General features: G+C 39.8%; 1 protein-coding gene across 7 annotated transcripts in view; it reads left to right on the forward strand.

Moving 5' to 3' along the window:
• LOC114650028 (MAP7 domain-containing protein 2-like) overlaps positions 1–15,000 on the forward strand; it is a 203,859-nt gene that overhangs the window by 103,963 nt on the left and 84,896 nt on the right. For all 7 annotated transcript variants that reach the window (XM_051926910.1, XM_051926906.1, XM_051926905.1 and 4 more), the window contains exon 4: positions 13,009–13,172. In XM_051926910.1, coding sequence (XP_051782870.1) covers positions 13,009–13,172 — 164 coding nt within the window. The remainder of the gene's footprint in view (positions 1–13,008; positions 13,173–15,000) is intronic.

The following is a 15,000-nucleotide window of genomic DNA, read 5'->3' on the forward strand; positions in this document are numbered from 1 at the left end:
TATATAATATTATATATATATATCTAATATATGGTGTGTGTCTGTAATATATATATATAATACTAGATATATATATGTGTGTGTGTGTATATATATAGATATATGTATATATATAGATATATATAATATATATGTGTGTGTGTATATATATATATATATATATATATATATATATATATATATAGCGATATATATAGATATATATAGATATATATATAGTATATATATTGTGTGTGTATATATATATATATATATATATATATATATATATATAGATATGTACATATGTAGATATGTGTCTGTATATATATGTGTGTGTGTATGTATGTATGTGTGTATATGTATGTTTATATATATGTATGTGTATATATGTTTGTGTATATATATGTTTGTGTATATATATATATTTATATATGTGGATGTCCATATGTATATATATATATGTAGATATATATGTTTGTGTGTATGTATGTATATATATATGTGACAGCAACACTCATAACAATGACAACACAATTACATTGACAATCATGTTACGTTATTTTTAAAGTGTTTCCTTTTCTTTTTCATAACCTCTTTAACACACTACTTCTCCGCTGCGAAGCATGGGTATTTTGCTAGTGTATATATATATATATATATTTATATATATATATACATTTATATTTGCTCATATTCAGACCTGCGTCTATATTGCAAGTGCGCAGAAATCCTTGCAGCACAAACTGTTTCCTGCGGAAAAGTTTTTTTTTTTTTTTATGCATTACTGAGGGTTTTGTTAAAGTGACCCCTTCTGCCGTTCTTATATTTGCTCTTATTTGGACCTGTGTCCTTATTGCAAAAAGTGTGCAGAAACTCTTGCAGCACACACTGTGTCCTGAGCAAACGTTTTGTCACTGAATTGCTGAGGGTTTTGTTAAAGTGACCCATCTGCCATTCCTTTTTTGTTCATATCTTGCCCTGTCATGGTGCAAGTGTCCTTTGAAAATCCAATAGGCTTCCACTTTCCCACTCAAAAGTCTTATTCATAGGTGCTTTTAATTTTTTCTAAACGTTTTACCAACATGAGTAATAAAAGTGTTCAGAAAACAACACTGCTCAGTTATTTCAGAAAAGAGATGCCACAAACTAATGAAGGTGCGGCGTCAACTCCTAATGTGGCAATTTCAGACAAAGACATTGTAGAAACTGGTCCATCACGGGAAATCTCTTCAGCACACACTCTGCCAATTGATAATTCTAAGCACCGCTTATCCGGTGTAAACAAACAATGGTTTAAAGATTTTGTTTGGCTAATGGTCAAAGAAAATGGTATGTGGTGCTCATTGTACATGAAATATTCAAACAAACACCCCCCAAGAAGGAAGTTACCTTGGGTAAATGTGCCATGCACAAGAATTTGCTTGCTGGACCATGAAAAAAGTAAAATGCACATTGAGTCTTCTGCTGACCTTTTAAGAAAGCGTGTACTAGAGCAAACTGGAATTGGTCAAATTGAAAGATATCTATCTGTGTTAAATAAATTAGAGAGAGATGCCTTTGTGGGAGCTTTAAGATCCATGTATTGGTTGGCAAAAAATTAGTTGCCACATATAATGTTGTTTGAAAAGATGTTGGAACACTGTAAAGAAATGGGTTGTTCCTTTTTACAACATCTCAGTGTTGGTAAAAATGCACATTACACCTCTGGAAGAATAATGCAAGAGCTGCTGGATATCTTAGCATCAGAAATAAAGTCTAACATACTGAAAAATATACACACTGAAAATTATTTCAGTATTCTGTGTGATGAGACCATAGACATCTCAGTTGTAAAACAATTAATTATTTGCATTAAATATGTTTGCCAGGTCACTAAAGAGGTCAGAATTAGTTTTGTATCAACCTGCAATAGGATTGATGGCAAAGCGGAGACTACAACCAACACACTGAGTGAGACATTGGACACTCTAGGCTTGAAAACTGCTTATCTGGTTAGAGTAGGGTCAGTTGGAGCGGCTGTTATGATTGGGATAATAGAAAGGTGTGGTAAAACTGCTTAAAGATAAAACATCTGGACTCTTGCTCAACTGCCACTGTGTAAACCACCGATTGGCCCTTGCAAGTGCCAAAGCAGCAGCTGCTGTACCTTATATAACAAAACTGACCGACATCTTAAGGCAGCTGTTCTATATCTTCCAAAATTCTTCAGTTAGGGTGGCTGGTTTAACAGAAATCCAAAATATTATGGACATTCCTCAGATTGAGCTGCAAATGACCAGTGACACTAGATGGCGGTCTCATGACTCTGCAGTACAGTCATCACGACAGTGTATGAGGAGTGTCATAGCTGAGGCCACTGAACGAAATGACATCACAGCTGAAGGATTAAGCAGATGTATTAAAACGTACAATTTTGTTACCTCTCTGATGATGCTTTCAGACATATTACCTTTGTTGTCCAATTTATCTTAGGCTTGGCAAAGGCAAGATAATCTTACCGAAATTGAGCCAGTTTTGCTCACCACAAAATTTTCCATCATGGAGTTGAAAGACACTCCTGGGAGATATTTTCAAAGCATTCATCATTGTCTAGCAGAAGAATGGTCAGATCTCTGCATTGTTTATACACAGAGTGATGTAATGTCATTGAAAACTACAATATATGATAAATACCTAGAAGACTGTGAAGCACCTAAATGCAAGATTCCCTGACATACCAATTCCAGCTTTTCAAAAGTTTTCAATGCAGAAACTCACAATTCAAGTGAGTCTGCTAAAATTCTTTTTGATCATTACTCCAAAAATGGTAGCCCTCTAAATTTTAAAATATGAAAGTAGCAGGCACGAATGGACTGTTGCGTCAAAAATGATCATAAGTCAATCATACAAAGACTTCAGTCCAAAACAGATTTTACTAAAAATGGCAACAACATCAGAGCTCTAAGAGTCGTTTCCAAATTTAGCCAAACCAGGTCATGTTGGGCTAGTGAGCACAGCTGAATGTGAAAGGGGGAAGGGGGTTTTCTGCCCTTAAAAGGATCAAGACATGTTTGAGAAATCGCATGAATATATTATAATGTAATATAAATATAATATATATATATACTACTATATACTGTATATACAGTGGAACCTCGGTTCATGAACGTCTCGGTAAATGTACAAATCGGCAAACTTTTGCCTCGGTTCACGACCACACACTCAGTATACGAACAAGCCAGTTTCCCTTTCAGTTTGTACATGTTCAGTCTCTCCCTGTGCATTTCCTGTGCAGCGAGTAAGAGCGAAAGAGCGCGCAACACACACACACACACACAGAGGCAGCGCGAGACAGAGCCACGCACACACACACAGGCAGTGCCAGAGAGAGACAGACGCACACACACAGGCAGCGAGAGAGAGAGCCGCGCACACACACAGGCAGCGAGAGACAGAGCCGCGCACACACACAGGCAGCGCGAGAGAGAGAGAGATGCACACACACAGGCAGCTTGAGCAAGAGAGAGACGGCTGGACTCATAAGGTAGAGAAGGCAGTTAAAGAATGCACTGGGCTTGATTTTGTTTTCACTTCTGTTTACAGCGATCGGTTCATAGCGTGCATTGTTGCAATGTTACTTTTCTTGGTGGTTTATTAAATTACAGATTTTTTCAAATGTTCATGTTTTTCCCTGTGCTTAAAACTCATTAAAAAAAAGTATTTTTAGCCAGCGGTTGGTAGCGCTATAGGGTGAACTATTGCAGTGTTAGTTTTCTCTGTTGTTCAAGGCTTTCTCAGTGTTGTTCAATGTTTTTAAATTTAGTTTACTATTACACTCTGCATTCTATGGTTTAATTAACTATATTTGTGCTTAAAAACTTAAAAAATATATATATATATATATTTACATACAGTTTGTATGGTCTGGAACGGATTAATTGTATTTACATACAATCCTATGGGGGAAATTGCTTCGGTTCACGACCAAATCAGTTTACGACCAGAGTTTTGGAACGAATTATGGTCGTGAACCGAGGTTCCACTATATATATAATATAAATATAAACTACAACTAATAATTGTTTTGAGAGATGCCTTGTTCCATACAGTGTAACTTTGCAATACTATGGGATATGAAATCTAAACTTGGTATAATAATTGTGGACTGATTGGGGCAGAATAGGAAATTGATTCCAGGGTTGTACATCATAAAATGTCTTGATTATGTCGTGTAAAATTCATTGTTTTTGAGAGAAATTCCTAAAATGTCAATTTTTTTGTGCGTTTTTATTTAGTTGATATTGGTGTGATAAGTTTTTATTTATATAAAGAGATTCTCTTAAAAAACTCACTACTCTTCAATCATTTGCAGCTCCTTTATTATATAAGAAGAATAATATCCATTTATTTTTGGGTGTGTAAATTTAGGCACAATAATAGCAAAACCCCCTTAGGCCATAAGGGGTTAAAATAATTTTAGGATCATAACACTGGTGTGGTATAAAGAGTGAGACAGAAAAAAAATTAATCCTAGGATGGTTTACATAAGAGGATAAGACATGAGACTATGCATGAATTACCAGAACCCAGAGAGAGACTGAATATTCTGGATTAGGGTTGTCAAAAGTATTCAAATAATAAGTATTGATTTTAATATTTTTAAATTACTTAAATACTCAGTTTTCATGGTATCAATTCTACAGACTACGTTACAAATGCATTTCTGGTTCACTCTAGGTTTTGACAATTGAGCCTCAAACGGTATTAATGGGCATGGCTAGAGTTGCAGCTACAGTATGCTTCCATCCACTCACAGGTGTTAATAAGATGGCTATTTCACCAGTGTGCAAGTTTTCACTATACAATCTGCACAGTTTGCATTTAGGCAAAGAATTAAAGTGTGTTAGTGGTCTGGTTGTGCATTACTTTTCTGATTGTTTACAAAAAACCACGTTAATGTTCTTTTTACTTGAATGTTTGTTTAATGTTTGTTATATTTTTATGTATACTGTTTTCAGAAGATCATAATGCCTATTCTATTAATATTTAATATCATTTGTAACATTTCATTGTACAAACTCAGTAACAATTTGTCACAGAATTTAAACTTCTTTACTTTGTATTGTTTATGAAACTTTGCTCTTACCTTTTACAAAAGATTGCACTCGTCAAAGCTAAATTTTAATGGCTAAAATTTCTATTATTTTTTTATGTAATGGTAAAGATTTTAATGCATACAGAATTGTAATTTATTTAAATATTTTTTATTGAGTTACATTATCTACTGTATTGGGTATTGCAAATGAATACTTAGTATCATATTGAAGTTTGAAATTTTGGTATCATGACAACCCTTTTCTGGATAGGCAAGGTGCTCTAGCTGGCATGGCGGAGCATCTGCTGGATAGACTTTGAAGACTCAAATGGATAATGAGCATGTACTGAGAATAACTGTTGAATGCCTTTGCTCAAGATGACTTTAATTTCCACCTGTAGAAGAGCTTCTACTGCATCTTGTGGTAGAGTGGGGACATGGAGCCTGAATGTACCCTGTTTAAGTACTCCGTAGTCAAATCAGTTTCAAATGGTGATCAGTTCCACTCTTGATTGCAACTCTAGGATGACCCATTAATAGTCACCCATGTTAAGGGAACAAGTCAAGTTAAAAGAAAAGGCTGACTATGCTATATTAGTGGAATGGAATCTAGATTTGTATGGCCAGAGTGAAGACTTGTGTATGACAGGTGTTTGGTGAGGCCTGCCTTGAAGAGTGACTTTTACTTGGTTTCAAAGAGGTTCTTGCAAACCATGACATAACGCTAGAAAGGAAAGTGAGGCTTTGCTGTTGCTAGCAAACTTTGAATGAACACATTGTTGAGAATTTAAAAAAAAAAAACACTTTGAGGAAATCCTAAATCCAAAAAAATGCATTCTTCTCTGAGGAAGCAGTACTGGAATGCTCGGGATGAAATCCATTTATGTGGTTACTTTTGGTGTTAAAAAAAACTGAACGGTGTCAATACTGCAGATTTGGTGACTATGGCCAGTCTCCCAGATAACGCATGGTAGACTTTTTCTAATAGTTAAACTTCAAACTCATCCTGGTCATGAAAGTGTCTACCACAACTTTTTTCTTGCAAATATTTTAGGATTTATGAGTTTGTCAAGGTAGTCTAAATGTGCTTTGTAGACATGTTAAAGGTTTATGTTCTTGTACCTTGAGGTGTATTGAGAATACAGTAGATCTATAAGGATCTGAGTTTCCAGGGCCACTGCTGCAAGCCATTTGATTCCTGTATTTTTAGGCCAAGAGTTGTGTTTTCATTTTTGCTGTAAAGGGGAGACCATTTAAAGCAGATGGAGAACTCTGCCAAGGTTGAGTTTTGTTTAGCTTACAATGAGTGGCAGATGATACAGAAGAACCATGAGAGCTAAGGTTGATGAGGTCTGGATATATATTGAAGTTCCCCCTTCCGGCTCTTCATAGAAGGTGTACTAGGTATGGTATACTGGAAGGTGATATTGGAACAGATCCAGGACAAAATGGAGTGAATAGTTCTCTCAGGTGGCCAGAAAACATCTGGCAACAATCAAGGAGGAGGCACAGACTGTAGCAGGGTCTAGGGTTGCATGATTTGTCTAGCTTGGGGCGTTGCCACTGTAAATTTCAAGGTATTGGAGGATAACATATATAATGTAACAGACAGAAATTCAGTTTACAATGCTTGTTAAGGGCAGAGCTAGTGTTATAAAATGTTATTGCATAGTCTAAGCCTTATGTACCCAAAGGTTTCATAACTGGGTTCTATTAATGTGCAACGATACTAATATGTAGAGAGTTGTAACATTGTTTCAAGTGTTAGTTTTGTTATTTAACTAAAAATATCTTTAAATAATTGGACACAGCTAAGGAAAAAAACAAATGACTGGGAACATCATTGATGCATATTTTGTTGATGAGGTTTTTATAGCCCACTGGACATAGGGAAAATACATTTTTTTAAGAAATTTGCTTGAAAATTTACAAAACAAATTTTGCAAAAACCTATTTTAACTTTAAATTTCCATTCAAATATGTTCTTAATTGTGTATTGGAAAGAATCAGCAGACTATACTTAGCAACACAACAGCTTTAAGTTTAGTTGTCAAAGATTCCTATATATAACATCTTACTATTTCTTTAACAAATTAGCTCCCTGACAAAACAGATTCTAGTTTTCATATATCTGAAAACAAAAAAGACAAATGACAATGACAATAAATGCATATTAACCATTCAAACATAATACACCACCCCTTTATTTATCACTTAATGTAATAATTTAGTTTTCAGTACATATATATATCCCCTCCTTTAACCGCCACCTTATCGTGGTGGAGGGGTTTGCGTGTCCCAATGATCTTAGGAGCTCTGTTGTCCGGGGCTTTATGCCCCTGGTAGGGCCACCCAAGGCAAACTGGTCCTAGGTGAGGGATGAGACAAAGAGCGGTTCAAACCTTTTCCCTTGCCCGGACGCGGGTCACCGGGGCCCCACTCTGGAGCCAGGCCTGGAGGTGGGGCTCGATGGCGAGCGCCTGGTGGCCAGGCCTGCACCCATGGGGCTCGGCCGGGCACAGCCCGAAGAGGCAACGTGGGTCCCCCTTCCCATGGGCTCACCACCTATGGGAGGGGCCAAGGAGGTCGGGTGCAGTGTGAGTTTGGTGGTGGCCGAAGGCGGGGACCTTGGCGGTCCGATCCTCGGCTACAGAAGCTGGCTCTTGGGACGTGGAATGTCACCTCTCTGAAGGGGAAGGAGCCTGAGCTAGTGTGCGAAGTTGAGAGGTTCCGGCTAGATATAGTCGGACTCACCTCGACGCACAGCTTGGACTCTGGAACCAATCTCCTTGAGAGGGGCTGGACTCTGTACCACTCTGGAGTTGCCCCCGGTGAGAGGCGCCGAGCGGGTGTGGGTATACTTATTGCCCCCCGACTTGGAGCCTGTACATTGGGATTTACCCCGGTGGACGAGAGGGTAGCCTCCCTTCGCCTTCGGGTGGGGGGACGGGTCCTAACTGTTGTTTGTGCGTATGCACCGAACAGCAGTTCGGAGTACCCACCCTTTTTGGAGTCCCTGGAGGGGGTGCTAGAGGGCATACCTTCTGGGGACTCCCTCGTTCTGCTGGGAGACTTCAATGCTCACGTGGGCAATGACAGTGAGACCTGGAAGGGCGTGATTGGGAGGAATGGCCCCCCCGATCTGAACCCGAGCGGTGTTTTGTTATTGGACTTCTGTGCTCGTCACGGATTGTCCATAACGAACACCATGTTCAAGCATAGGGGTGTTCATATGTGCACTTGGCACCAGGACACCCTAGGCCTGAGTTCGATGATCGACTTTGTGGTCGTGTCGTCTGACTTGAGGCCACATGTCTTGGACACTCGGGTGAAGAGAGGGGCGGAGCTGTCAACTGATCACCACCTGGTGGTGAGTTGGCTTCGATGGTGGGGGAGGATGCCGGTCAGGCGTGGTAGGCCCAAACGTGTTGTGAGGGTCTGCTGGGAACGTCTGGCAGAGTCCCCTGTCAGAAGTAGCTTCAACTCCCACCTCCGGCAGAACTTCGACCATGTCCCGAGGGAGGTGAGGGACATCGAGTCCGAATGGGCCATGTTCCGTGCCTCTATTGTTGAGGCGGCTGACTGGAGCTGTGGCCGTAAGGTGGTCGGTGCCTGTCGTGGCGGCAATCCCCGAACCCGTTGGTGGACACCGGTGGTGAAGGATGCCGTCAAGCTGAAGAAAGAGTCCTACAGGACCCTTTTGTCCTGTGGGACCCTGGAGGCAGCTGATAGGTACCGGCAGGCCAAGCGGAATGCGGCTTTGGTGGTTGCTGAGGCAAAAACTCGGGCGTGGGAGGAGTTTGGGGAGGCCATGAAGAACGACTTTCGGACGGCTTCGAGGAGATTCTGGTCCACCATCCGGCGTCTCAGGAAGGGGAAGCAGTGCAGTGTCAACACTGTATATGGTGGGGATGGTGCGCTGCTGACCTCGACTCGGGACGTTGTGGGTCGGTGGGGGGGAGTACTTCGAAGACCTCCTCAATCCCATTAACATGCCTTCCAATGAGGAAGCAGAGCCTGGGGACTCAGAGGTGGGCTCCCCCATCTCTGGGACTGAGGTCACCGAGGTGGTCAAAAAACTCCTTGGTGGCAGGGCCCCGGGGGTGGATGAGATACTCCCGGAGTTTCTCAAGGCTCTGGATGTTGTAGGACTGTCTTGGTTGACACGCCTCTGCAACATCGCATGGACATCAGGGACAGTGCCTCTGGATTGGCAGACTGGGGTGGTGGTCCCCCTCTTTAAGAAGGGGGGACCGGAGGGTGTGTTCCAACTACAGAGGGATCACACTCCTCAGCCTCCCTGGAAAAGTCTATTCAGGGGTCCTGGAGAGGAGGGTCCGTCGGATAGTCGAGCCTCGGATTCAGGAGGAACAGTGTGGTTTTCGTCCTGGTCGCGGAACAGTGGACCAGCTCTATACCCTTAGCAGGGTCCTGGAGGGTGCATGGGAGTTTGCCCAACCAGTCTACATGTGTTTTGTGGACTTGGAAAAGGCATTCGACCGTGTCCCTCGGGGAATCCTGTGGGGGGTACTCCGAGAGTATGGGGTACCGGCCCCCCTGATAAGGGCTGTTCGGTCCCTGTACGATCGGTGCCAGAGCTTGGTCCGCATTGCCGGCAGTAAGTCGAACCCGTTTCCAGTGAGAGTTGGACTCCGCCAGGGCTGCCCTTTGTCACCGATTCTGTTCATAACTTTTATGGACAGAATTTCTAGGCGCAACCAGGGCGTTGAGGGGGTCCGGTTTGGTGGGCTCAGGATTGGGTCACTGCTTTTTGCAGATGATGTTGTCCTGTTCGCTTCATCAGGCCGTGATCTTCAGCTCTCTCTGGATCGGTTCGCAGCCGAGTGTGAAGCGGCTGGAATGAGAATCAGCACCTCCAAATCCGAGACCATGGTCCTCAGCCGGAAAAGGGTGGAGTGCCCTCTCAGGGTTGGTAGCGAGATCCTGCTTCAAGTGGAGGAGTTCAAGTATCTCGGGATCTTGTTCACGAGTGAGGGAAGAATGGAGCGTGAGATCGACAGGCGGATCGGTGCGGCATCCGCAGTAATGCGGGCGCTGCATCGGTCTGTCGTGGTGAAAAAGGAGCTGAGCCGCAAGGCGAAGCTCTCAATTTACCAGTCGATCTATGTTCCTACCCTCACCTATGGTCATGAACTATGGGTAGTGACCGAAAGAACGAGATCGCGAATACAAGCGGCTGAAATGAGTTTCCTCCGCAGGGTGTCTGGGCTTTCCCTTAAAGATAGGGTGAGAAGCTCAGTCATCCGGGAGGGGCTCAGAGTAGAGCCGCTGCTCCTCCGCATCGAGAGGAGTCAGATGAGGTGGCTCGGGCATCTGATCAGGATGCCTCCTGGACGCCTCCCTGGTGAGGTGTTCCGGGCACGTCCAACCGGGAGGAGGCCCCAGGGAAGACCCAGGACACGTTGGAGGGACTATGTCTCTCGACTGGCCTGGGAACGCCTTGGGATTCTCCCGGAAGAGCTAGAAGAAGTGGCCGGGGAGAGGGAAGTCTGGGCATCTCTGCTCAAGCTGCTGCCCCCGCGACCCGACCTCGGATAAGCGGGAGACAATGGATGGATGGATGGATGGATGGACATATATATATGCTGTATATCAGAAGCATCAATAACTTGGAAATTAAAAGCTGCTAGTTTAGAATTGTGACCTTATTGAGGAAGACTAAGATTTTGAGAAATAATATTCAGAAATGGCGTGCACATTTTGATCAGATTTCATCACCCCTCTTTGATGGTTATAAAGAGACAGCCTTCTTCATAAAACAGAAAATAGTTCCAGAATAAATTTCTCAAAATGGTTGTATCTGTACATGCATGAACTTGTTTTAATGTTAAGTGAAAATGCTTTTCCAACTGTCTCTTCATATAACTTAAGTACTTTATTTTATGTATTTTTCTTTAGAAGAAGGGGCTAATTGATGTGCTAGAGAGTTCATATAAACTGCTTGTTAACTGTCGTAATTGCATTTAAGCACACTTACTGCGATCAAGGTGTAGTTTGCAGGGGTGGAAAATTAGTGACCACAGTGTTTAGTGAATGATCATAAACCCTTAAAACCATTTTACATATGAGTCCCCATTACTTCATGGCAGCAGTTAACTTCTTGGCAATGCTGTCAACTGTATGTCTTGCTAAACATTACTATAACCAATTTTCTAGTGGTCAGTCTTCTTTTATGTAGTTAAATAAGGTTTTGATTTGTAATCTCAAGATGAACGGATTCTAAATAAAATTAGTTGGGGAAACTGATCTTTTAGCTATAGGATCCCAAAGCTATGATATAATCTGTCTGCTTGTATAAGAAAACCTGCAAGGGTCTCATCATTTAATTTCAGGCAGAAGGCTCATTACCTTAATCCGATGTCACATTACATGATGTCTATTGGGAGGGGATGTCAAACTTGGTGAGTGTCTCTGGGTATGTCATGTGACGTGACTGGTGGTCACAGGAAATGCACTTGGACTGCCTCATCCTCATTAAGATTATGTAAATTTAGTTAAATTCATTTTGGGTTTTTTTTTTTACTTTATTTTAAAATAGCACTCTTCCCTAAGTGCAGGTTAAACACAAATACAAACTTTGTTAAATTTGTTAAAACAGACAGGAAATCTGAGTTGACTAATATGTGAAGACACATGTAATAAAGGTGTTTGTGCATAGCATTTAAGTTATGTCCAACCATGTCAACTTTGGCTGGTATGTTTGCTATTTCATGTAAGTAGATGGGAATTGCTTTATTTGCTCTTCCATTTTCTTAAGATGTGTTATAATAGAAAACTAAAGTATATTTGCAGTAAAGGGGGTGTGGTGTCTTTTCTGATAATTTCAGATAATCAGCAATCATAGACAAATGTTTTTTAAGGTTGTGAATATTACAAACAAATGAAAATTGTAAGTGGCTAATAATTTAAACCATACTAAAATCCTATTATACTGAAGAATTATTAAACTTTTTTGTCAAACAGCCTCTTTCTTCTAAACATTAGCTTTGCAGTTTTGAATAATCCTATTTAATGGTATTCCTTTTTATGTCAAAAACTAATTTCAAACAAAATAACCTCAACAAAATGTGAGTGTTTTCCACACTTGGTTTTGCGTGTTGGCAGCACAGTTCTTTCTGCAGCTTCTCGTTGTCAAACTTTTTTCCTAGAAAAATCTGTTTAATCAACTTTAACCATAAAATTAACTGCTAATACATCCATCCATCCATCCATTTTCCAACCCGCTGAATCCGAACACAGGGTCACGGGGGTCTGCTGGAGCCAATCCCAGCCAACACAGGGCACAAGGCAGGAACCAATCCCAGGCATAGTGCCAAGCCACCACAGGACACACACAAACACACCCACACACCAAGCACACACTAGGGCCAATTTAGAATCACCAATCCACCTAACCTGCTGTCTTTGGACTGTGGGAGGAAACCGGAGTGCCCGGAGGAAACCCACGCAGACACGGGGAGAACATGCAAACTCCACGCAGGGAGGACCAGAGAAGTGAACCCAGGTCCTCAGGTCTCCCAACTGCGAGGCAGCAGCGCTACCCACTGTGCCATCGTGCTGCCCTGCTAATACATTGTTTCACAATTACTGTAAATGACTCAAAATCATTGACATACAGTAATTCATAAAATGCATTGATTCTGGTGATTTTTCTCTCTGTGTTTAATTTGCATGTCCATGCCCATACAAAGCAAAGCAAATTCTGAAAATGGACAAATAAATGTTTATACATATGAAATAAATACATTGAGCTCATTGTTTATGCATTTTAATTGCATGATTAATTTGTCCCAGCATGTAATGTAATAAAAAATATGGCTTATCTTTTATAGTAGTATGTCTGATAGTGCAACTCTTCCCCACCCAAAAGTACAGCATTGTTTTTGTTAAAGTTTTTATCTTAAAACTGCATGTATTTTTCTTTCTTTAAGCTGCCAGGGACTTACAAATTCTTGAAAAGGAGAAGAGAGCAAAGTTACAGTATGAGAGGCAGATGGAGGAGCGGTGGCGGAAACTAGAGGAGCAACGTCAGAAGGAGGAGTTACGGAGAGCAGCTGTAGAGGAGAAGAGAAGACAGAGACTTGAAGAGGAAAAAGTAAGAACTTCCGATTTGAATATCTTGAGGGATTAAAAACAAATTGAGTTAACCTGTAATAGTAAAGTATTTAAAAGGCTAAACACACAGAATTTCAAGTTTAATATTGTTATTTTGTTGCATTTGTCTAATTATCCAAATAGGTACCTGAAACCTTGCCATATACATAGTATTTTCTTTATTATGGATATTTCAATGGTGAAAATGTATAAATCTAAAAATGTAATAATGAGTTCTATTTTTGCTGCTGATCATAGGTCTTTTTAGTAAATGTCATTTCATTTTATGGTCTGTATTGTTCAGTTTCCATAAAACGATTTATAAGCACTATAATGTGATCAGGAAGTGGACAGAATACATTTTAGTTATATACTACAAAAAACACCCACAGGTTTTTGTTTCACATTGAGAAATTATAGAAATTGTTAAATTGTTCTTATTGTATTATTTTTGCCAAAGGAAAATGATTTTTCTTTCTTAAATTGTTCTGCAATATTAAGATGTGAATATAATAGATTGACAAAGAAATGCACTCTCAAATTTTGATTACTAATTTTGTTGATTCAGAAGCAAGACATCTCCTATGAGACAATTGCAATTATAGTATTCAACATTTAAAAAATTTAGCAGTCCTAAATGTACTGTATGTACATCAGTAAACAGTTTACTTACAAATAAAATGTTATAGATATTTTATAAAGCATACTGATACTTTGTGCAACCTTTTCAAATTCATGTGTTTTAAAATAACTGGTGAGATCATGGAGATTTTGTCACATTTTCAGAAAGTTTTTCTTATCTACCAATATTTGTGTTCTTTAGCCCAAAGCAAATCCACCTTATTTTTCACTAAGTGGAACTTAATTTTCATTCATAACATGGCAGAATGAGTTGTCTCAATGGATATCACCACATCATTTATCATAATGATCACAAAATACAACAGATAACCTAACAAAACAAATGCTTCCCTTCAAAATGTGCCTCACTGTAGCACATCAGTGATACACACTTTTTGTTGCTGAGGTTGCCATAACCAATTAGAGATGGGAATACTTCAGGCCTTCAGATATTGTCCACCCTTTTTAACTTTTGCCTTTCCTTGTTCTAATCTCTTCATACCTTCATATTGATAATTCAATGCATCTACAGTTTCCTTGCATTCTTTTAGCATTAGCTGACTGGTAAAAATAATAAATTAAACAAAATGACAGTTTAAATAGTTAGACTCACGAAAGGCTAGTTTAAAAACTCATAGAGTTATTACGAAATTAGTTTATTTACGGTAGCACCCACAGAATACATAGTTTATTGAGATGCTCTGTCATGTTAAGGTAGATAACTTTAACATTCATTATTAGTATGTGGTGACTGAAACTTCCAGTTTTCTTGTTATAATATGAAAATCAAAAGTTTATAACATGCTACAAATTTATTGTTGTCAAATTTGTTACCTTCAAAAATGATTGATTCATTGCATTTATACATTATCTTATGGACATGGTCAGTTCTGAACTTGATGTAAGTTAACCTATTTAGTTATGGTAAAGCAGGATGGTTTTATTTTGTGTACTTTGTGGCAGCTTCTTACATACTTGCCTGATGCTGCATTCAAATCTATGTTATGGACAACATTTTGTTTATAATTAAAATGGCCTGAACAGAAATTTCCAAAGATTATGTTTACACACGTTTTTAATATCATTGTTTATCCGTTAAGTCAGGTATATTAAGCTGTGTTGACACTAGTCCTAAATGAGTAAAGTACACAATTGCAGCTTGACATTAGCTAACAATCAGTGTTGTATACTAAACATTAAAGGTAAAA

This window comes from Erpetoichthys calabaricus, chromosome 4 (genome assembly GCF_900747795.2).
Source record: "Erpetoichthys calabaricus chromosome 4, fErpCal1.3, whole genome shotgun sequence".
NCBI lineage: Eukaryota > Metazoa > Chordata > Cladistia > Polypteriformes > Polypteridae > Erpetoichthys > Erpetoichthys calabaricus.